The sequence below is a fragment of the Phyllostomus discolor genome, chromosome 10 (assembly GCF_004126475.2).
Source record: "Phyllostomus discolor isolate MPI-MPIP mPhyDis1 chromosome 10, mPhyDis1.pri.v3, whole genome shotgun sequence".
In the NCBI taxonomy this organism is placed as follows: Eukaryota; Metazoa; Chordata; class Mammalia; order Chiroptera; family Phyllostomidae; genus Phyllostomus; species Phyllostomus discolor.
In genome coordinates this window covers 74,790,408-74,815,856 of record NC_040912.2, presented here as the reverse complement: position 1 = coordinate 74,815,856, position 25,449 = coordinate 74,790,408, and the positions used below count along the sequence as shown (strand labels likewise).

General features: G+C 42.1%; 1 protein-coding gene across 1 annotated transcript in view; it reads right to left on the bottom strand.

The window, feature by feature from the left end:
* SND1 (staphylococcal nuclease and tudor domain containing 1) overlaps nt 1-25,449 on the bottom strand; it is a 419,288-nt gene that overhangs the window by 133,849 nt on the left and 259,990 nt on the right. The window contains 1 exon segment of the mRNA XM_028525371.2: nt 15,843-15,984. Within this exon segment, the coding sequence (XP_028381172.1) occupies nt 15,843-15,984 (142 nt within the window).

Sequence of the window (25,449 nt, the reverse complement as noted above, 5' to 3'; positions counted from 1 at the left end):
CTAAAATATCATATTCACATCATCATAATTCCTCAAGAGGGCCACTACCATTGTCCACTTCACTAAGCAGAAAGCACTGGCAGATGCAATGAATGGAGAGGGGACTGGAGAAATGAAGAGGTTAAGACCCTGGTAACAGTATGCTCAATGTCAATCTGGGCATTGCATTCTAAATGTCAGCACATGTACAATCAAGAAAATGTACTCTTCTATTCATTTAGCAAGTTCATTAAGCTTCCTAAGCCTTAGTTTCCTCATCCACGAAATGGGGATGGTAATGGTATCCACCTAATGGAGTCGGAAGTCCAAATTAACTCACTTAAGTGATCCACAACATATAATACACATTAAGTAAAAGCCATTATTATTAGAGACTCAGACCTGGAAAGAACCCCAAAGAAACCTAATTCAACTCTCTCTATGAAGACATTTAAGGCCCAGAGAGGCTATGTGACTTCAGGAAGAGTTCCAGGTTTTAATCCCAAGCAGAGTTTGGGGCCTGTTTGCCATTTTAGGGCTGCTGTGGCTCTAGCACTTTCTCCATGGGAATGGTGTTGTCACTTTGCTTGCTGAATTTTAAAATAAGCCAAGTGTTAGCCCAGAATCAGTGTTCATTCATTCATCTAAGAACTATCCAGTGAATGTTGACTCTGGGTCAGGCACTATTCCAGGGTTCAGCAGTTACAGGAAAGACAATTTCCCTGCCTTCAAGCACCTTATATCCTGTTGAGGCAAAGAATACATAAAAACAAAAATAAATAAACTAGGTAACTTCAGATAGTGGCAAGTGCTATAAAGAAAACAAAAGGTGATATGAGAGAGTGATGATGGAGGCTGCAGTTGGGAGAATCAAAGTCTCTTAACAGAGGTTGTTCAGGCCAGTTCCTTTGCAGTTTAATCTCTAGGAAGATGGCGTTGTAACAGTGTTTTGGTATATGCATATATGAATATGCATGACTATATGTGATAAAAGGAAATTATACAAAGAGGCATCACACCCTAAAAATTCCACTTGGGCAATCTTATCAGAAATGAACACAAACGATTAATGACTTTGTCAGAATAGACCTTTTCTGGTCTTTGGTCTTACCTCCCCAGCTAATGTGGGAGATGAGTGGTTAAGGCAAAAGGACACCAAGGTTCATGTCACTCTCTTTCAGGTGAATCCATGCCTCTACCCTCTGGAGGCTGGATTCTTAGCCCTTGACATCTGTGCTATGTGCCACAAAATTCCTGCCCCAAGAATCAGTTCAGGGGATCAAAGAGCTATTATTAATGTCTCCATTTAAGCCAATTGAGGAAGGGGATGGCGGTAGAGGCAGGCCACTCACCCCTCCATTTAGTCACCCTCCTCCACAATGGGGCCATTGAGCAGGCACCACAATAGAGTGCTGAGAAGAAAAGGCCGAAGGAAAGCATACAGAGTTTGCCCGCACAGACGCGGTCATTCATCACCAGGCAAGTGCCAATATCTGGGAACAGCGATCTCAATTTCTGCAAATCCTCCAACCTGCAACAGCTGCTGCTTACTCGAGTTTCCAATCCCAAGCCCTGGCCTGGAGCCAAGTCGACATTACTTGGGTTAGAGACACGCTGGCTGCAGAGAGCAGCAACAATGGACTTCACAGCTTATAAAGCAGCTTACAAAGGGCTCCCGTGTATTTCAAAAAGCACTTCAGATAGTTGGTGAGAGAAGCTATCTGCGCAAACTCATTCAAGCAGTTTATTCCTAACTCACTTAATTCAAGGTTTCTGTTGGAAGCCAACGATACAGTGGAGGAAGAAGCAGAGAACCGCAAGAGGGCTGGATGGTCTGGCAGCTGGGGGAACGCAGTCAACCTCATCTCTCCTCCTCTGGAGCACCAAGCTCAGCAGGATGAGGAATGACTGGCAGCAATCAGCCCTTCACCTGGATAACAAATGTACCGACAGCGTGAAAGACAGTCTGTGGGATTCCTCGGCTTCCATTAGCATCGTTAGGTAGTGTTTATAAATGCTACTGAACAAACACTCTGAGTGCCATCTAGATGCCTGTCACCATACAACCCAAATGTACCTTGATCTGACCACACAGGTGGCACCAGCCAACTACATATCTTGTTCTGTCTTGCCACTCTGAAGTCTCCTGGGACCCAATCATCTCCATGGTATCTATGCTTGACTTGTTATGTACAACTTAGCTTCTGGAGAACAATTTTGCCAGGTAGCAGGCACAAAGACCAAAAGAGGATAGAGACTAGAAAAAAAATAACAAAAACAAAACAAAACAAAGAAACACAGATTCAGGCTCAAAGGCCTGTGTTTGAGCGTGGTGCTCACGGAAGCCACTAAAGGGCACAGCAAACACAGGTTGTCTCCTTGGAAGAAAAGAACAGAGGAAGGGGGCAGTTCTTTATCAATTTCGCCTTGCCCATTAACTTTTCAGAAGAACCCCATGAGTGGTTTTACTTATGAAAAAAGAGCTAATGTAATGATGTGAGGTGTAGCTCTATATGAACTCTTAGATGCTTAAATGGAAGGATCCCTCACAGGACTGTGGGCCCCGCACAGGACTACAGACCCCATTTGGAGATCTGAATCCAAAGTCTGTACTGCTTGGTGTGGATTTCTTGAAAAACTGAATCAGCAGATTTTAGGGCAAGAAATTCTTACAAGACTAATAGAATCAAAGGAAATACACAGGCTGTATCAAATGTGAAGTAGGATTTGGAAGTGTTCAAGTGGTAGCATAATGAAGGGAAAAAGGCCCTCCAGCACTGATTCCCAATGGGGAAGATCTATTCGCTAAGGGAACAGAGGGAGTAGGACATGGCAGCGTTCAGGGTGAGGCCAATCTCAGAAGGTCAGTGCCTTCTGTGAGGCATGAAATGGGTCAACGTGAGAGTAGGCTTAGAATGCCATTGCCACATCATTTCTTTTATTATTGTATAAAATGTCATGTGTGGCAACAGCACACCGAAATGGTGTCTGGTTCTAAACTGACACATTGTCTGTACCTGGACCATGAGCCTCAAAATGCACCTTTTCATATCTTGGTTATTTCAACAGCTCACTAGCAGAAAATAAAGACTACAAGGAAAAAGACCTTTGTGAAAAGGGGGTAAAATAAAAATCTCTCATATCAATTGCAGAATTTTTGCTTGCTTACCCAAAATGCACATCTACTATTTCCAGTGTGACATCCCTGAATTTTTCATGGTATGTTTTAAGTCAATATTCACCAAGAGGAAGGATCCCTGCAACACATCTCAGATAACCAAAATTCAGTATCACAAAGAAACAGACATTGGCATGAATGCAGACCTACCTACCAGAGCTCTGCTTTCGAGTCAGAGACCGAGTCTGCTGCCAAAAAGCAGCCAAAGACTAGCTTTGGCAGAGTTGGGCACACCCAAGCCGAGGCAGGCTCCATTCCCAGGTCCATGATTCATGACTGGGCATCTGACTCAGTCCTTGTGATCCAGGTGCGAAAGTCACCATTCACTAACAGGAACAGTTCCCCTAAGACACAGGCGGCAAACAAGGCCTGTGGTCAGAATCTGGCCCTCCACCTTGTTTTATCCAGCCTGGCACCATGTTTCTACCTGGCAGCAGCACTGAGATCTTGCTTAACTGTTAAGGAGTAGTTACATTTATACAGTCCTAAAATTACGTTCTTCCCTTTGAAGGCAACTGTGAGGCTGATGTGGCCCCTGGTGAAAATGAGTTTGATACCCTTGCCCTAAGAGAACTTAACTACTGACAACTCTTGCTAAAAGAAGCCCACTTCTAAGCTGGTTTTACACTGTTATCTTTAAGCCTGTTCTGTAATGTAGTGTAATCTAAATGTTTCTTGTTAAAAATAAGCTCTCTAGCGGCATGCATTATTTCCTTTTTTCCCATACAGCACCAAGAGATAACAGATATTAATAAATAACCGCCGACTAATGAATTATAAAAAAGTAAAGATGGGAGCCCTGGCTGGTATGGCTCAGTTGGTTGGGCATCGCACAGCAGACAAAAGGTCAAGTGTTTGATTCCCGGTCAGGGCACATGCCTGGGTTGCAGGCTTGGTGCCCTGCTGGGGTGCATGCAAGAGGCAATTATCCAATGTTTTTCTCTCCCCCCTTTCTCCCTCCCTTCCCCTTTCTTTAAAAATAAATAAAAAATAAATAAAGATATAAGAATGAATACAAGAAAGAACAAGTATTTGCTACCATGTCTCCCCATCCACCAAACTAGAGGAGAAAATTCCCTCCTCTCTCACCAGAGCAGACTGCCTACCAGGAGCACCACGTGACAGGAAAAGATGGCCACTCTACGTAATATGCCTATTTTGATATGAAGGTCTGGTCTGTCATTAGCACTTCCCAATCAGCAGTACTCACAAATAGGTCTAAACTTGGAAAAGAATTTAAAAAAATTCCCCATCAAACAATGAGAATCAAGAGTAAAAGGGAAATAAAGACTAAAATACATCAGGGCCAGAGAGGAGTTATTTCTGCATTCCCTGCACATACAACATCATTCATGAAGAAGGCAATGGTACAAATATAGCATAAATGTCGTCTGCTCTAACTGGTAATTTAAAATGCAAATGCTAATGAGCGAACTGGTATATCAGTGGAGTTAATAACCGCATGCCTAGCACAGGGGCTGCATCCAAAACACAGAGAAGAGACAGACACCATGTTCCAATTTAAAAATAAAAACACCCAAATTAACCCTAGAAAAATCACTAGCAGATGTACAAGATCAGAAAAAGGAGGCACACCAGGGCAGGGAAATAGGAACTTCTCTACCCATCGCAGACTAACTAGTGTATTTAAGTAGCTTCCTACATACAGTGAAGCTAAGCATGGGAGTCACTGAGGTTTATTCAGGACTGCTATTGCACAGCCTAAGTATTGGGGTGGCCAAAAAGTCTGTTACATTTTTTTCCATAAAAGACATTTCTTTTTATTTTCACCAATAACTATATTGATTTGGATATTCTGAGTATGTCAGCTATCTCCCACTATAGGCTTCTAATGGGTAGAGGCCAGGGATGCTGCTAAACATCTTCCAATGCATAAGACATTCTAATGGCAAAGAATTATTTGGCTAAAATGTCAATAGAAACTTTGCAAACCACTTGTGACACATTTGATCAGTTATAGCACCTTCTCTGTATACCGCACAAAAATTTTTCTGCATTTCAGCTGCGTTTTTACCTTTCTTGAAATAATAAACCACAACAGGCTGAAAATGCTATGTATCTTCTTCCACCTTCAATATTAAAATGGCTGTACAAAAATTTACCAATTTTGACAAGTTTTTTTTTAAAATGCACACTGATACAACAGCAGTCACAATAAAATCTAACAAATATGTTTTGAATGAAGTTAGACAACTAAACACTACAAGAGCCATCGTATGGAGAAAAAAACGTAATGGACTCTTTGGCCAACCTGATACAATAAAGCAAGCTACAGAGAACCCAGAAAGCTTAAACAGAAAAGCTCAGGGAGTCCTAAAGAAGTTGGACCCAAGGACACACACACCAAGGCACATCATAATTACATTATCCAAGATTAAAGACAAGGAGAGAATCTTAAAAGCAGCAAGAGAAAAGGAGACAGTTACCTACAAAGGAGTTCCCACAAGACTATTGGCTGATTTCTCAAAAGAGACCTTACAGGCAAGAAGGGGCTGGAAAGAAGTATTCCAAGTTATGAAAGGCAAGGACCTACATCCAAGATTGCTCTATCCAGCAAAGCTTTCATTTAGAATGGAAGGGCAGATAAAGTGCTTTTCAGATGAGGTCAAGTTAAAGGAGTTCATGATCACCAAGCCCTTATTATATGAAATATTAAAGGTACTTATCTAAGAAAAAGAAGAAGACCAAAATATGAATAGTAAAGTGACAACAAACTCACAACTATCAACAACCAAACCTAAAAATACAAAACCAAAAATGAACTAAGGAAACAACTAGAACAGGAACAGATTCACAGAAATGGAGATCACATGGAGGGTTCTCAGTGGGAGGGGGAGAATGGGGGAAAAGGTACAGGGAATAAGAAGCATAAATGGTAGGTACAAAATAGACAGGGGGAGGTTAAGAATAGTATGGGAAATGCTGGTGGGGGGGGGTACGGGTGGAAGGGAATATAGGGGAGAAAAAAATGGGACAACTGCAATAGCATAATCAATAGAATATATTTAAAAAGCTTTCTTCAAAGCTCACTTAGAAGCTGATAAGCCAACCTTGCAGGGAGTTGTTTATCCAGAAATCAAAGGCCACTGAAGAGAGATATAGATAACATTTATTTTATCACAGGTCAAGGGTGGTTAAAAAAGAAACCACATATTTATGAGGTCTAGATAAGTGGGTAGTTTAAATAAATGGGAAGAAGCTGTAATGGTGAAAAAACATGACTGAGGGAGAATGTGATTGTGTGTTTCAGAGGCATTCCAAATATGAAAGGAACTTCTGTGAACTGTTCTTGCTCCTACGAGGTCTGTACTGGCAGCCCTGTATCAGAATCTGGGACCAAAACCAAGGCACTGAGGCTGAGAGCTACTCCCTGGGTTTCCTCAGAGCCCCTCACACACAGGGGTGTGAGGAAGGACATTCTGTGGCCAATGGTCCTACCACTTCCTTGAGTTAAAACCCACAGTGCTCCCTCAGGGCACTATAAGGAGGGTATGCTTGGGCTGGCTGCCCACTCTGGACACCCAGTGTGTTCTAATTCATTCAAAATTTATCTAAAAAGCCAGGAAGACACTTGCAAATCTAGCCCATTAGTTTGGGGAAGCCTCAGAAAAAACTTTCTGAAAGGAATCTAAGGCGAGCAAAGACCTGGGTTTGGGGCAAAGACACTTGACAATGATGAAGAATTACTTTTTAACTCCCTCATATCTCTGTTTGAAAGGGGGATGTTAAGAGGTGGTTCCCATAGTAATCAAGATTAGTCTTATAGGAAAGCGGTCTCCAACCTTTTTGGCACCCAGGGACCAGTTTTGTGGTAGACAATTTTCTACGGATGGGGCAATGGGGGTGGGGAGAGATGGTTTCAGGATGATCCAAGTGCATTACACTCAAGCTCACCTCCTGTTGTACTCCCACTACTGGTCTGCAGCCCAGAGGCTGGGGACCCATTATAGGTAGTAGGCACTGTTCACCCCAGGGCTGCCCATCACATGGTTTCCAAGCATTTCTCTTGAATTTCAAATGACCACACCACTTACACTCCCTCTCCTGCATCCGGATCCTGCCATCCTCTACTATTCAGCTGGTCAGACAGATAACCCACAGGGCAGAGGTAGGGGTGAGTAGCCCAATACTGAATGGTGCTGCTTGCCACTACTACTACTAAATGGTGGCTGGGAAATGCCAACAGGTTGATGAGATGGCACTGAAAAATGGGACAGTGAAATGCATTTTTCTGGGAAAACCATAAGAACAGGACTAGAACTGAAACATCTGGCACAACCAAAGACAGGTGCTGGTATTGGAAAGAGTCCTGCAGAGAGGAGCCCATCAAAATGCTGTAAGCTTCCCATTCCTTTCTCTCCAACCCCCCAATGCCCACCAGATGGAAGGCGTCCCAGATAACCTTTAACAGACTAAAAAACAAAAACAAAAAACAAAAAACAAACCTTCACGTAGAAGGGGACGAGAAGGAAAGGAAAAGGAACCCTTAGGGAGAAAGAAGTCCAGAGGTCTAACTGTTCCAACTATACTCCATTGGCTCTTATTAGCTCTGTACAGAATGGGCTTGATCCTATCCAGGATAATACCCCCAGTCTCATCTGAAAAACTCCGAAGAAGGAAGAGTAAAAAGCAATGGTAAAAGGGAGAAGTCAGAGGACTTAGGACTTGGGAGTTCATTTAACTTTGACCTGTCCATCCACAGGCAATCTATGGGCCTACCATGCAAGAGCTAAGATATGTCAACATCTTTCTTTTCTTGGCACAGAAAACCCAGCTGAGACAGTACGTGCTAAATACCTCAATTAGGAGGCTGCGCCATCCTCAGACTTTCTCGACAGAAGGTGGTACGACCACTAGGACTGTCCCTCCCTCACCTCTTGGTCCCAGCATCACACCAAGGTGTGCAGGATGGTCTGACCGACATTAACAGGGGAGCAGGAGAGACGTTAAAACATACCAAACAAATACTATTTTCATAGATGTCTCTATTTCTTACTCTTTCAACCAGAAAAAAATTTGTACTACTTGAATCTCTGCCCCGTTTTACCCTAAAATATTCCACTACGTCCTGGAAGTCTCCTTTGATCCCTACTACTTGGCCTACTGGCATTTAGATCTCTTACCATCCTGGTCACTCTCCTCTGAACCTTCTGCAGTGCGCTGATGTCTGTCCTTCCTCAGAGAATGGTCCTCAGATGGACTACCACACTCCAGGCGTGCTCTGAGCCAGGCTGAGCCAGCACTTGACTCTGCCCCCTCTGGATCCTGCACTTCTGGGTTATGGACCAAGACTATAGTCCTTCTGAAAATATCACAATATTTACTGCTATTGTTTTATAAAAATCTGAGTTGTCTTCATTTGTATCGCATTTAAGGCATGTTTCTTTTGCTCTTACCCATCTCAAAAATGTATTTTTTTCTTATGTTTATATATTCAGTAACAAGAACAACTCTGTGAAGGCTGGAACTCTATCTTATGCATTTCTATATTCCCAGCATAGTGCCTAGTGGAAATAAAACTATTATTAAAATAGCCATGCAACTGAATGACCCACAAGCACGATGAAGCTCATTCTGGGATGATTCACGATCTAAAGATGGGAGATAATCAGGCTCTAATGGTAGGCTTGCACTTTCCTCCACGTGACCAGTGGGTGACAGTCTAGTGTGCCTGCAGACTGGGAGCTGAGGGCAGAGGCCCGCACACGCAGTGGCAGGAGAGCTGAGAAGATTTACATGCCCGTACAAAGGCAGAGAGCAAAATGGCTGGTGAGTACATCCATTTCTTTTAGGCAACTTGTCCCTAGAACTAAGGATACAGCTAAGTTGTTTTTGCCTAGACGAATCATAGCCAGCCTACGAAAAGAAAATGTTCCAGATCTTCTTGGATCCTCAAACGCCGTCTCCCTTGGGAAGTCTTTTCCATTCCCCAATTAATTGTGCTTTTAACTGCACTCTCATGATGCTGCATCTACTTTTCATAACTCATTGTTATTTTTCCTTGTTCAAGTTTTTCATATGGTTGTTGACACTGAACTAAGAGCTATTCAAGAAAACAGGAACCATCTCATTAATTTCATACCATCTATCATCTATCAAAGAATGCCTTTCTTGTAGTGGGTTTGCAAAAATTTTGGCCTAATAAAAAAAGGGCTCCCCAAACCAGTTTATTGTGCTAATGCCTACAAGTGATGATCCAGGATCTCCTGACAAGAACATAATTTGTATAATTCATATAATGATATCTTTAACAGCGGGGAACTAGAACAGCTTTGGAAAATCTCATGTCAAGTTGCCCATTTCCAGTAATGGGACCCAACTGAAAGTAAGTAGGCGGTGGAGACAGACTCAAACTGGGAAGTCCCAAGAGAAAGAATACCTCACTTCACAAATATCCATTAAGCTGCAATTCAATTAAAGCATCGGAAAGGAATTCATAAGTATCAGTAGACCCTGTAATTGCTTAATTAAGGATAGAAGCCCAGCAAATGCAACAACAATAACGGCCTGATTCATTATCACCTCTGTGATAGCAGAATGGGATTTCTCACTTAAACATACATTGGTTTTAATTGCTTAATTTGGTTAGGCTCTGGTAATCAATGGGGATCCACCATTCCTGGGGCCAGGAGATGAGGAGGATATTCCTGTTTACCTTCCCTCTGCTCTTTCATTAGAAGCTGATATTTTTGTAGGATAGAGACATTAAAGGTAGAGAAGGAAATGAAGTGCTTTCCTCAAAGGCATTCACGGTGGGAGGACTCACAACCAAACCTTTAGTTCACCATCCACATATCTACCACCACCACTTATCAAATCCCAGATGTTTAGAACCTTTTCTCACTGCCTCCCTTGTCATAATGCAGCTCTGTCATTTCCTAGTCTTGTTCACGACTAGATAACTGGTTAATGGTAAGCCCCTGGCTGTGATGCACATGGGACCCCCCCTGCCAGGTGATGCTGCCTTCTAGGTGCTTTGTGTTATGAGTTCCACACAAGGTGATTGACATCCTTTCTCCCCACCCCAAACCTGCCTTGGTCCACAGCTCCTCACACATACTGCTGTCTGACCTTTAAAACATGGAAATGCAAATGGGGTGTGCCCACTCAGCAAGTTAGGAGAAGACTCCAAATCTGATACGAGACTCCTAGACTATGTACACTGCACCGAAACCTCTGATGATTCTCTTCCATTTCAGGCATTTGGTTTATAGGTACTAACTTGATACCTGCTATGCTTAGCCAACAGGACAACTTCCTGAACTGTGCCCTCAGCATGACCCAGATACCCCAGAGCTAAGAAAGAAATGCAAATAAGAGAATGCAATACAAAGTTGCAGCAATAAAACACACACTCCATGCTTGCTGGTGCTATTAAGTAAAAATGTGACTCAAGGGCCAAGCAATTTACCAATATATGCTTCAGAATCCCTTTAGACAAAAAACTAAGTAAAATGGACACACATGACAAACGAAAGTAAACTAAAAATAAAGACTGCCAGTAAACTGTTTTTGTTCTAATGAAAGGAAATGGAACTCACTAAATACTAGATGAGGAAAAAGAATGCTTTTAAACAAATGCAGGCTGCCCGGGATCTTGACTTCCTGTTCACTCAGGACAAGAACTGACTGAGTGCCTCTGAGACTGCACTAAGCGTGTGCAGGAGGAGGCCACAGCAGCAGGCAGAGGGACCTTGAGCAGTCTCAGTTCTGACAGGGTAAGGTCGCCTGCTCACCGACCAAACCAAACCTAAGCCAGGTGCTCAAAGGACTGAAGGGCAAGAGCCTTCAGGAGGCACTAACCTGTTAGCTACAGCTGACGTTGCCCAGCCCCACCTGCTATCCCATCTGACCAAACAATCATTCCACGTACAGGGGTGCAGGAACCATGACAGAGAGGCCAGCTGGCTTGGGCCAAATGCCACTCCCTATCAAGCTGTGGGGCCGTCTGCCCAAAAAAGGCCACGTAAAAATGGAAAGTGTCCACCCCACCTTGAAGTCCAGAGGGCTCTCCAAAAGTCTGGGATTAATGAGAGCATCACACATGAGACTGCTGAACAATTATCTTGCCTTTCCCCTTGAGAATCACAATCTCACCTCTCTCCTGGCTGCAGAGACACGGGTTCCAGCCATTCTTACTTACATGGTGTGGAAAGTCTCCCACAGAGAGCTGTGAAGCTGTGCCGCGAGGATCACTGTCTAGGCGAAAACTCCACAGCATGAATATGTGCTTGTTCCTCCACTCACCCTCCGCACGGCAGGTGGTCTCAGGGAACCACGGGGCCCATCTCTCTCGGAGGATACTCTCCCCAGCCATGCTCTCCATCCATCTTATTCATTCCATCTCTTCCAGGTCAGTAGTCTCTTAATCATTTCCCTACATCCTTTCTTAGTTCCTTCTCCTCAGAAATCAGACCAGTACTCATGTTCCCTATGATATTTTCTCACTCCATCTTTTTAATATTCTCATTTGCCAAGATTTGTTGAGTTTTTACATTCTGTGATTGGTATTATGAAAGCCACAGGTATATCAAATAGCTTTTCCAAGTATACATGCCACATTCTGTCCCAATCTTGAATAAGAATTAGTTATAAAAGTACTCGAATACTGACATCCTTAGACTGTCACCCTGGCCCTTTAGCTTTCCTTTTCAGCATTCCCTTTCCATTCTCTGTTAGATTTTTGTGAAGAGTAGTCAATTTTTAAATCTGTTCCTTATTTCCCACATTTTCCCTCAACTGCCTGTAATCTGCCTTTGGCTGAATCAACTCTGACGAAATTGCACTCACAAAGGTCATCTCTGACTTACTAATTGATAAATAAGAAAATAACTTAATGTTTTTACCTACTTGATCTTTTAAGTAAAATCTCACACTGCTAACTCCTTGGAATTCTAACTTCCCTCAGCTTCCAGAAGACTACTCTCTTGGGGTTCTCCTTTTAATCCTCTGACTGTGTTTTCTCCAACCATGTATGAATGCTTGGCCTGCTCCCCGCAGGATGAAAGTTCTCCAGGGTGTTTATTCCTCCTAAGCTGGTCCTCTAGGCACAGAAACTGTCTGAACTGTTGCCTATCTGCTGATTGCTCCCCACATGGATAATATGCCCAGGCCCCTCCACTGACCTGGACATTCCCATGGATACCTTAGATATTACATGTCTAAAACCAAACCAGTGATTTCTCCTGAAACCTATTCTTACTTCTGTGTTGCCTTTGGACATCATTGGTCTGCCCAATCACTCAAGCTTGGATGCTTTACTTGCTTTCCTACACTTCAACATCATCTCCTATCCTTGACCAAACATATCCAGTCATTCCTCAAGTTCTCAAGTCTCCCTCTGAAGTATTTTTCAATGTCTTCCCTTCTTCACTGCCAGATTTCAGGCCTCTATGCCTCTTGCCTCTTAACTGTTCTCCCGACCCCCAGCCCCATTTAGTCCAATGTATCCACCAGAATGACCTTTCTTAACCCAAGAAGACTAGCTCCTACCTGCATTTCCAGCTTCATCCCAACATCCCTCGCCTCAGTTTATACTCCACTGGTACCAAAGTGGACACATCAGGATATATCATATCCCTACAGCTTTGCACATGTTGTTATCTCTACCTAGACCTCTCCACCTCCTCATGTCCCCTCCCCCCACACTGCAAACTTATATTTGTCTTTCAATACACAGCTCAGGTATCAGATCCTCAGGGAAACATTCCTTGATCCCCAGCTAAATAACCAATCATTCCCTTCTTTGTGCTGCTTCTATGCCTTGCAAATGATTCTACTATCTCACCTAGTGCCCAACACTGCAGTTTGTTTACATGTCTGTCTTTCCTCTAGAGTTTCCTGAGACCTAGGAACCAGTCTTACAAGGATGATATGGAGCTCCTTGCTCCAAAGTCTCAAAGGGAAACGCCAACAGCCTTCCTTTCAGTGACTTGCCCATAAGGAGACTAGAACAGCTCCTTTCCATGATTTGTTTCCATCAGTAGATAACTATGGCTCTACCGTGGAGACTTTGACCTACAGTTAATTCATACAAGAGTGAAGGACAGTTGTGGTTACGAGCTCACAAAATCTTTGTAAGGGAATGAGGAAGGAGATGCACGTACTGATCTACTTATGGTAGGCTTGTTCTGAACCCCTTTTCTCATCTCATTAAACTCTTACAACAATCCTGAGAGACCTGATACTCTTTCCAGTTAACTGACATATAAACTCAGGTTTGAAGTGGGTAAGTAATCTCCCCAGGTCCCCTGCCTATGCAAAGTAGAGCCATGATTCAAACCGAGATCTGCTTTCTCTTACGACTTTTCAATGTCCTGTATCCTTGCCAGGTTTCTAAAGAAGCCAGAAGATGTACAATATAACTGCATATAGTATGGCAGGAGACAAATGTAAAAGCTTATATTTTTATCGTGTATTTGCTTCTGTAATCTATCTTTCAGAATGCAAGTGAACTCAGACAATGCCTTTTGCGTTGTAAAGCTTAGAGTAATGCCAAGGACACAGAGGACTGGCTGATGCTGAGCCAAGTGATCAGACTGCTTGTGTTTAGGTAAAGCACAACCAAGGCTTCTGCAGGAAAACTCCTGCCCAGATATGTCCAAAGCTCCAAACAGGCTCCATTCAGGTAGTTTTGAGCTTATAAGCCAGAATTACAGTGTTTTCTTCCCTTACAGATCTGTGGCCAAGTTTCCCAGAAAAAAGAATACTGTTTCTCTTTCACTGCCCTGGGTGAAGTTCTACAATGCCAAAAGATGCTCTTGTTTGGCAGGTATTTAGCAAAGGATAAGATGACACAGAGGGTCTGGCAGAAGTAAGGCTTGCTTGAGTGTGGTTATCGGCAGGGTGCATGAATGCCTTGCACAAGATGGACAGCAGTTTGAATATTTCACCTAAAATGTCGTATGGTGTGCTTGAGGGCGATATTGTTATGTTATAGAATTACATACTTATAATTTTTTAATAAAAGTTTCTATAATAAAAAAGGGGCATTACTTGTGCCAGACCCTGTATACCTCAAACTCTGTAATAAGCAGTTACTGATATGAAACTTCTCTGTGATGGAAATCTTTTTAAAAAGATTTTATTTATTTATTTTTAGAGAGAGGGGAAGGGAAGGAGAAAGAGGGAGAGAAACATTGATGTGTGAGAGAAACATCAATTGGTTGCCTCTAGCACGCCCCTCAACAGCGGACCAGGCCCACAACCCAGGTATGTGCCCTGACCAGGAATCGAACAGGTGATCTTTCGCTTTGTGGGACGACGCTCCAACCAACTGAGCCACACCAGTACGGGTGGTGCTACAGAAATTTTAAGAGTACAAATGGCTACATGAAAGGACTCTCGTACACTTCTATGTGGCCCCTCTGTACAGCTCACATTCGCAAAAACACAAGCACTGCAGCCCTCCAGTGAGGTGTGATTTGTCGCGGTCTATCTTTTCTTCAGCTGCCCCTGAGCTTCGTGTCAGGCTTCAATTAGTCCCTTCAGAAAGCCTGCAGAGCTGTGGAGTGATCATTAACCTTTTAAGAGTGTGCGAGAGAGACTCAACCAGAAGTGACGGCCCAGCAGCAGCAGTGAGCTTCACAGTCATGTGTCCAGTAGTGATTCATCTCACACAACAAATCCACTTAATTGGGGACGGAGGGAGAGCCTTAACCAAAGAAACTATCGGTGCCTTCTAGGAGAAGGAGGCTGAGGCAATCTGGCAGGGACAGCAAGCATGGGGCCCATCTCTTCTCCACCATGGCAAATTCTTTTTAAGAATCCAAGAGCAGTGCTGAGGCAACACGACAGCCTTAGAAATGCAGTGTGCTTTGGGAGAACTCAAAAGCATGTCCCTTGTGAGGGAGTGAATGTTTCTGTGTGTATGGGGTGGGGTAGAGGCTGTTGAAAATGACACTTTCTCTTAAAGACCACAGTTTCTTCAAAGTCCTAACTGGAACTAAATAGTTATTATTTGCCAGTAGGGAAGAAATGAAGAAATTTGCCCCTGGAGTACATAAATATAAACTGCTCACACAGCACAGTTCACACATAGTCTTGCTGGTTGTGAAATATTCAGCTACTAGAAAGGATGGGATAAGGAAGATGTACATTCAGGCAGCAAAGAAAGGAAGGCTTGGCCTGGTATGCCAACCTTAGTGCAACAGACAAACACGATAGATGCAGGAGCCTGTGAAGGTAATGTCACGTCTGCGGTTTCATAAAGGATTTGGACCCTAATGACATTTGAAAAGAATAAAAGACAATAGGCACTGCCTGGGGAGCTACAAGGGCAGGGTGTCTCAGGTCCTCCGTCATCTGCCCATGACGAACATGGCAGGGGTGGTCTATTCCAGATAGGGAATGCCAACTGTGAGAATTCTACCATCGATATTTTTCTATGTCTGCAATTCCTCTCACTCAGGCTGTATGAGGATATGTACTGTCCTGTGGTTGGTGGAAAAGAGGCACAGGGAAAGGGCCCAGTGCTGGGTCTGGAGTGACACTGGGATCAAATCTAGAAATTTTGTGTTCAAATCTCAATTAGAGATGAAAGCACCTAGGCGGACTCCAGGTTTTATCTACGACACAAGGGAAAGAAGCACACGTGACCTCCAGGGATGACTTCTGAGCTCCAGGAAGAATTTTCAGAGTAACATGTAACAACACAAAGACTTACCTGCGAGCAAGAAGGTGATAAGGCAAGTTTCCTTTGGCAAATATAGCTTGAGACGAGAACCACTGAAGACATATTCCACCACAGCTTCAGAACGACCTGCCCGCTGGAGAAAGGGCAGGAACTGCTTTGCTTTTTGGGTATCCTGGTAGAGAAAAGAAGAAAAGAGTCCTTAGAAGAGTAATGGGTTTCAGGTAAATGTTTCTTTCTCTCTGGTTTAGGACACAGTCTAGCAGACGACAAACTAAGCAAATAACCCTATAAAATTAGACATGTCCAAAACCATGACACAGACCAGATATCCATGTAACTTCCATAGAAGAAATATAATTAGTCAAAAGTTTCCAGAACATTCTCATTGATTCTCTGTTTCCCTCTTCCCAGTTACTAAGCAATCAGTTGATATATGAGTCAGGAAGGTGCTTTGAAATGAAAATGTCACCCCTTCTCTGGGACATGAGAATTCCTCTTCCTGCCACGGGAAATGAAGAGAAGACCAATACTAACCTTTTATGGAGGTTAATTTAACCTTTAATTTTTATTAAGAAGAAAACTGACTCTCAGGTTATGTGATATATTCCCGAAAGCCCTTTCCCAGGAAACCCAAAGGAGTTCATCTTCCGTCTTCAATGGGTTACACAGACTTGGAGCTCGCTGTTTCTTAATGAGGAGACGACCGCAGCCTTTTTGGTACCAGTACAGCAAGCCCCGCTCTATGAGCTTTCAGGGATGAGCCAGGACCTGGGCACATGGCTCCTGTTCCCAGTCTGGAAAATCTGGCCAATCCCATATCATGACAGCATGAATAATTACAGAAGCCATAAAAACATGAAACTGTATAGCAGTATTTAAATTTTTTTCATGCACCCACACAAAGCACATGCATTCTATCTGCAAAGGTACCAAATATGGACATTTCAACCCCCAGAGCTCTGAGCTACAGAGGAGCTAAGCGCCTTCCAATTCTTTTAGTCTCTCAAGCTACTTAAACAGATGATACAGTAAGCAAGCATCAAAATATCACATCGCATATGCTGGGGTGACAGTCACTGGATGTCAGAATTTCTGAGGTTTTCAGCCCAGACAACAGAACTGTAAACTCCCTCTGAGGACATTAAGCTCTGCACGTGCCTGACGCCTGTGGCACAAATGGTCTGCACTCCAAGCTCTTCCTTGCCTAACTCTGCTCCTAGCAACAGAGCTATTGTATCTAAATTAATGCACATTAGGTAATGAAAATTTAACAAGCCATCAAGTATTTGAGAATTTTCATAGCAGCCAAATGGGCTCTGCTCATTCAGAAGCAGTGAGGTAGACTGGGATGAAAACAATATCACGAAGAGATTCATCCTCTTCACACAGATTCTTGGGGAAAAGGAAAGACAGTCACCCATTCTCTGTGTCTCTAAAGGCACACTGGTGAAAGGGAATGGCACAATGGGCTTTAGTGGGTTGGAAACTCCCCTCAATAAACGCTTAAGCAACACACACTCCACTACACATATGCAGTGGGAAAAGGTCTATCTGGCAGTTGGCTGAAGTCCAGGACAGTCAAGCAAGACAAATGCTCCATGCGAAAGAAAGGACTACCTGATTAAAATCCTTTTGTCATACTAGTCTAAATCTGGGATGTTATTCACAAACTGAGCTGGTAAGTCAACAATTATCAAATTGATTATTGCAAATTATGAGGCTACTTAATGTCTCTAAGGAGAAGGCCCTTTCCCTTTTGACTGCAATAATCTATATTCTTCCAAAACAGATTTTTGCTTTTTGCTCATCACTGTCTTTTGGATATACTTATTAAAAAAATGTGTATACATACACAAAAGTATGTATGCCTTTAATGTTAATACGAAAACGGAAGCTGTACCAGATTGGTTCTATTTTGCTGCACAATTACCTGAGAAATACAGCTGACCCTTGACTGACATGGGTTTCAACTACATGGTCCATTTTATACACAATTTTTCTTTAATAAATATGTATGGTATTGTAAAAGTACTTTTAATAACATTTTTCTAGCTTATTTTATTATAAGAATACAGTATATAATACATGTAACATACAAAATACGTGTTAATCAACTGTTTATGCCATTGTGAGTGTTCTGGTCAGCAGTAGGCTATTAATAGTTTGGGGGAGTCAGAAGTTATACACAGATTTTTTACCACACAGGGGGTGGGCACTCTTGACCTCTGCATTATTCAAGGGTCAACGGTACCTACTCAGAATGAGACCAAGAAGGCACCTTATTCTTAGCCATGTAATCATCATCCTCATCAGCAACACATAGTCTAAAATTTAAATTGTATTTTATTCTTTATGCTACTACATTTGTTCCAGTTTGTCCTCCTTTGCCCCCCTACACCCAGATGCCCTCTCAGGCAATCCTCACACCGCTGCCCATATCGATTTACAATATATTCTTTGGCTTCTATATTCCCTATGCTATACTTTACACATCCCCATGACTATTCTGTAACAACCAATTTGTCAATACATATTTCTGGCTCCTTCTAAGTCTCAACCTATAACTTAACAGTCCTATTTGAGAAATAACATCTGGGAAGACAGCAAAGAGATTCTGACATGGCATTGATGATGACAAGGACAAGAAGTGAAAGCCAACTATGACAACTGAAGGCATGAAAGCAAATTGTGAAGGCCTACCAGGACTGGCCATGCTTATTTTCAGAGGCAATACTGTCAGGCAACACGTGGAGCTCCCCTCGGCCTCTAGAGGTAAGTGTTCCAAAGGTGTGAGGAAGATAATATGTCTACAGATCATCCATTAAAGGACAAGATGGCAATTTCAACCAGCTGATAGAATTTTAGGAATAAAAAAATTCTTATAAAGTCAACCAAATTGAATGTAATCACCGAAATATGTCGGCTCTTTCAAATCTCAGTCACAGGCAGACAATAATGTCTCTTTCCTTGTCATCTCAAGCACTTCCTTTGCTTGGCACGTTCCCTTTCAATATAAAAACTCTTGAAGCCTTTAATATTTGTTTCAGTGGCACAAATGAAAAGACTGGTAAGGCCAACTGACAAGTTCCTTCAGGTGATGGCGCTCTAAATCATTCCCTGCTAATTTAGCTACGGAAATTACTCTTAGTAGGAGTTTTGACTGTATTACCATAAAACTGACTAAATGTGGTTAAATGATTCGTCTTCCAAAGAGCCTGTGCAAGTAGAGCAATGTGCTTCAGTCACTTTCTAAGGTTACAATCAGAAGTAAATAAGAGGACACTTGATTACGAGAAACAGTATAACAGAGACTAATTTAGGCCCTACGGAGGAGATGAAGATACCACATGGATCTTAAGGACAATGGTAAAGTGATAAAGTGCATATGATGTCACTAACATAACATTTTAAATTCTCTCCCAATAACCCTGAAGGAGGACCTACTGTGATTCAGTGAAATTAAAGATTTCTTTATACATTTAGAACTCCAAAATGTATTTTATTTCTTATACAGATAGAGAAGATTTCGTTATTTTTTGAGGTTACGTAATTTATTCAAGGTCACAAAGTTAACATGCAGCACTTAAATTCGAATGTATCCAATGCCATACAGTATGATTTTTTAAAATAATTTTTTAAAATCCTCACCCGAGAATATGTTTATTAATTTGAGAGAGAGAAAGAGAGAAACAACAATGTACAGTAACGTACAACACATGAATTGGTTGCCTCCTGTATGAGTGCCAACTGGGGACTGAACTCGCAACCTAAATACGTGCCCTGACAGGAAGTGAACCTGCAACCTTTTGGTGTACAGGATGACACTCCAACCGAGCCACTAGGCCAGGGCTCATTTTTACCCTTGGAAACTACAATCAGAGCACACGCCAAGAGTTGTATTTTTGAGGGATGTGGGTGAGGGATTGCATGTTTATTCATTTTATTTTTTTCCCTGACAGTGACTGGGTAGATAGTTTAATTTGGGTGGTCTTCCCCGCCCCAACTGCAGTTGACATTTAATATTTTATATTAGTTTCAGGTGTTGAGCATAGTGGTTAGACAATTATGTGATGTATTTAAAAAATAAAGTTAAAGGCATCAGATTTTAAGAGATAACACTAAGACTTACCACCGAATGCCCCTTCTTATGGTAAGACTATTAAATAGCCAATATTTCTGCTTCCAACTCCAGCTGCAGAGACTCTCAGCCCCAGGTCTTCTCTACTGTGATTTATTTACAGGAGGTCTGGGAATCTACCTGCCACAGCTGTCTGGTACTCCACTGGCTCAAGGCTTTGAGAATCCGAGTAGATAAATTAGCCATAGTTTTCTGCTTTTTGTACCAATATTCCCCTCTACTGTTGCAAATAATCAAGAAGCAACTGTACTTCTGAGAAGATAAGCCTTTTTGGTTGCACTGGTAGTTTTCACATTACCTGTGTTCCAAAACAAACTATACATTAAGCATTTTCCTGTACTGTTAGAAAAGCTAATTTAAGGATACATTAGCTACATTTAACCTGCTCTTTGTGGATGGTATCCCTTTAAGGAATGTTTCTGCCTCCTCAATGCACCTTGAAATTGAGAAAGTAATGATGCAACAAATGTGCCTGGGGTGACTTCATTTCAAAGGATGTTAATATCTATACCTCAAACTTACAGGAGCGAGGTTCTGAATGACCCTGAAGAGAGCAGGATAGTCCTTAGAGAGAGAAAAAAAGTAAGGTTATAAAGACACCTTAATTACACACTTCTTTTTTTAAGATTTTGTTTATTTATTTTTAGAGAGAGGAGAAGGGAGGAAGAGAGGGAGAGAAACACTGATGTGTGAGAGATACATTGATTGGCCTGCCAGGCATGAGCCCTGACTGAGAATCGAACCAGTGACCTTTTGGTTCACAGGCCTGCACTCAATCCACTAAGCCACAACAGCCAGGCCTAATTACACACTTCTCCTCTCCCCTCATTTTGTCCTTTCAGTCCAAACCTCTTCCAAATGTGGGTACATGTATCAAGGCCTGAAAGAAATCCCCTCCAGTAATTAGACTGCAACTTTTATGTACAAAATATCTTGCTGTATTAGCGAATACATGTTTACAATAATTTAGTATTATGAATTATCAAGTTTGGGAGAGTGGGCAAGTTTGGGGTGGGATAGAGGAAGGGCAGGGGAAGCAGGGTATTCATTTGGTAGGTACAGGACCAAGGTCCTGAGAGCCTGATGTAGACAGCCAGGTAATATGCATCCTAGAACAGAGTGGACATAAATCCAAGTTCTGTGAATTTTTGAACAGGGTTTTAGGCTGTTGGTTTGTATAAGATGTTAGCAAAATGAATTCTATGATTTTTCCACTGAAAATACCCATTACATCTGGCAATAATACAGTTAAGAGTGGTAAGAGGGGAACATCACAACACACACAACAGCACAGGGAAATGGCAATCAAAGTAAACCTATTAGTTAACCATTAACCACTCAGGATTGTCATGTGCAAGTCTCAAATGGGAACTGTTAATAATGAAGTTCACTAATTAGTTCTCATCATCACAATCACTCTTTGATTAACATCACAGGAAAAAGAACTAAAAACAAATACACGCAAGAGCTTATTACAGTACCATGGGACTACTCCATCAGCACTTGAGAAGCAGAACTGGAAAGAGCATCAAACCTGATGAAGCTTCCTGGATGTATAACCACGTCCTGTGCTGGCTACTCCAGGAAACTAGGAAGGGTTCTCTGTGTGCGGGCAGACAATCCTGTCTTTACAGGGCTGACCTGAGGCTAAAGGACTCCAGAGCATTATGCTGTTTGGGCTCAATCAATCTTAATACTGAAGCAGAAAAATCTGTGTGTTCAAAAGCACAGATATACAGGAAACCCAGAGTGTGCAGATCAGAACTAATAGCTAAGGATACTGATGCAAACATACTCTTTCATTTTAGGGTGCATGGTGATAACTCATCACCATAGTTATCTCTTCACAGGGCTTTCCAGACCAGGAGAATTACTTCTGCAACGTAGGACTTAGAGGACAAGTCCTAAGTATGTCCTCTACCAGGAAGGCAAAAAAGTCATCCATTACTCCACACACTTCCTCCTTTCCACAGCTCAGGCTCTATGGCCCAAGTGACGAGCTGATGATTCCCTGTGAGGAACCAGCTGTACAGCAAGATAATCTCTTGATATAAATGGGACCCAGGGGGTAGACACTGGGAATGTTCACCATACCCAACAACACTACAAAGCACTAAAAAATCTAAAACCAATCTTGTCTTGCTAGTAATCAATGCTTCATGGTGAGGTGTGTGTGAGGGGGGCTGGGGGGCCATAAACTTCAGTGAGGTGCACGTTTAACAGGAATAAGTAAACACAGGAGAGAACCCTAGAGAAGAACACTGACTGGAAGACAAATAAAATTACATGAAAACGTGGAGAAAAGGTGCAGCTAAGCCATCAATAACCTTCCATTAAGTGCTCTCTGTAGTTTACAGTTTCTCAGTTTCCTTGGCTGGCACAGCAGCTCGCTCAGGCTCATGCTGGAGTGTAGGAGAAACCATGTTTCAGGCTCAGGGCTCTACTCCGGAGAGCAGAGTGTGAATCAAGAGGACAGTGGTAGGAGCACTGAGCTAGAAGAGAGCCCTGAGTGTTGGAGGCAGGCATTCTCATCTGCAGCACTCTCAAACAGAACAGAAGCCCAGTTTTCTTTCCTAACTCTACTTCTTTACGAGTTATTAAGGTAGGATGGGCTGGCTGAGCAAAGTTTCCAAACTCGCAAGATAAGGACAGACCGAAGGGCAGAAGGAGCTGGCATGGTCTGCTTCCCAAATGGGAAGAAGGAAGCTGCAGAGCATGTCACTGCAAATGCAGCTTCGTGTCCCAAATGTGGAGGAAAGTAATTTCTCTGCGACCAGACTTCAAAAAAGCCTACTTCTTCCAACGCTTTAAGAATATGCTTGCCCTCAGGAGCCCTGCAAAAGACAGGCATCCATAAACATTTTCATTTGGTTGGTCTTGCTCACCCTCTATTTCTCTTTCACAAGGCACAATACTGAGAAAAGAGATCAGGACTTGGCAAAAGCTGAGAGAAGAGAATCCAGCGTTTAAAATGAAAACATGCAGAGTAGCATTCTGACTGGCAATTAAAAGAAAGTCAAATCAAGCTACAGAAACAAATTAGGGACCCCTGGAATATGGCCTGGAATTTACCTGCACTCACCCCAAACTGGAAATATCCTAAATCCCCCTCATCAGGGGAATGGACAAACCAACTGTAGGATACTCACACAATGGGTCATTACCCTGCAATGAAAATATAGGCAACAACATGGATGAATCTTAAATGCATGATTGCATTTACATGATATTTTTGTAAAGGTTAAATTGTAGGGACAGAAAACAAAAATCAGTGGTTGCCAGAGACTTGGGGAAGGGCTAAAGCAGCATAAGAAAGTATCAATTCTTAGGCAACAGCTAAAGGAAACCATGATCCTCAACTGGCTATACAAGGGATGTTCTGTTGAAATACAAAAAAAGTATTACTGAGTACTTATGCTTATTGACATTTCTTTTCTACCTTGAAATAAAATCATGTGATATGGCTTATGTGCATAAAATAATATCCAAGTTTTTTAAAATCCTCACCTGAGGATATATGTATGCACTGATTTGAGAGAGACAGAGACAGAGAGACAGAGAGTGAGAAAGAGAAATATCTATGTGAGAGAAAAACATTAACATTGGTTAGTTGCCTCATGTTACTTGCCCTGATGGGGGATAAACTCACAACCGAGGTATGTGCACTGACTGGGAATCAAACCTGTGACCTTTTGGTGCACCGGACAAAGCTCCGACCAACTGAGCCACATGGCCAGGGTGATAGCCAAATCTTAATCAAATGAAAATTCTACACAGGCTCAGAGATTATTCTTTTATTGAAAGACTTTCAGTTTCCCAAATTTAACCTGCTGAAATTATGCTGTGAGAACAATTCAATCTTTAGAAATAAATTCATTGTATTTTAGTGGGAAAATCGACATTTTTATTATCGACAGAAAATACAATGCCCTATAATCCTTCTTTTGTACTATAAGTTTAGCTTAGAAAGCACAGTGATGGCTTATGTGTGTTTCATATAAAAAGGGTAGAAGTAGGAGGGGGGTCCCAAGAAAACCCAGAATTATCTTCTGGAGGGTGGGACCCTTGCAGTACACTCACCCACTAGGTGAGTGTTTTAGGAACCCATCTGTATCAGTGTACTAGCTAGCACTGTTGTAAGAGGCTGTGTTTGGCTTCAGTGAATTTTTTTAAAGACTCTTTCAACATGTTTGACCCTTTTATGATAGGTGATTTGCAAGTGCACCGGCCCACACTGCACTGAGTATTCAGCAATTTTTTATCAAAACTGGCATGACCACCATGCCCCACTCTCCGTATTCACCCAATCTCACCCTGAATGACTTTTGTTGGTTTCCTGGATGAAAAAAGTCCTCAGAGGGAAATGTTTTGAAGATATAGAAGAGGTGAAACAAAAAACTACAGAAACACTAAAAGGCATCAAAACCAACCGTTCTGAGTGGAGGGAAAAATGTCTTGATAGATGTATTGCATCAAATGGAGAGTACTTTGAAGTTCAAAATGTAAGAATAAATACACAATTTTTTATAATAAATTCCTTTTTGGGGGGCTCCTCCCATACATACCTAACTACAAGGAAGTAGCCAAGCTTGTCTCTTCCTATATTCAGTCCTCTTTCTCTCCTCTGTTTGAGTGTGCAGTCCACCAACACAATGCCAAGGAATGTCCTTCCTGAGGTCTGCCTATCCACAGAACCACCTGAAAGTTATGGCTCACATTTGTGGGATTTAGAAAAGTTTCCACAAATAAACCACACTCTAACTTCCCAGCAGACTACTATAATTTTTTTTTTTTTTTACAAAACTGGTACTTAGTGTTCATAAAATTATGACTTTGTAAACTACAACCTTCCCTGGAGAACGCCCATCCTCCTGGCGGACTTCCACACGGTGGCCCATGAGGCTTGCCCACAGCAGGTGTCCTGGGCGTTCCTCTCACCAAAGCCTTGGAAATTCCGGCACATCCTGTCTCGGGCTATTTCCTAAGTCCTTGCCTTCCACTTTCTTGGTCTACCCTTTTCCTTTAAAAAACAAAACAAACAAAAGACCTCCCATTCCTATTTCATGGAGAAAATGTTTTCTCTCTCTGAGGTCAGGTAAGTAAATATAAAATGGCTTCTGCAGTTTTATTCTGGAGAAAGACGATCCTATGACCGCTTTGACTCTAAAAGATAAATTCCTTCCATTATCCGTCAGCGTAGGAACACACTATGTGTTTTGATACCACTGGCTGCTGTAGTTATGATATAAAGAAAACATTTTCTTATGAACCTAAATTGTAATTACTCAAAAATATAGACATAAGAGGTAGCGATTCAGGGATACCAATTTGAAACTGAAAAAGGGATACAGGAGCTTACTGCACTGGAAGGCATATCTTCCATTTTTTTTCACATTAAATATTTCTCTAAAAACATGTAATTTATCCAATTTGTAGACATTTAATTTATATCAAATAAATCATTAGATTGATAAGAAAATAGTTAAGTGGCACTTCTAT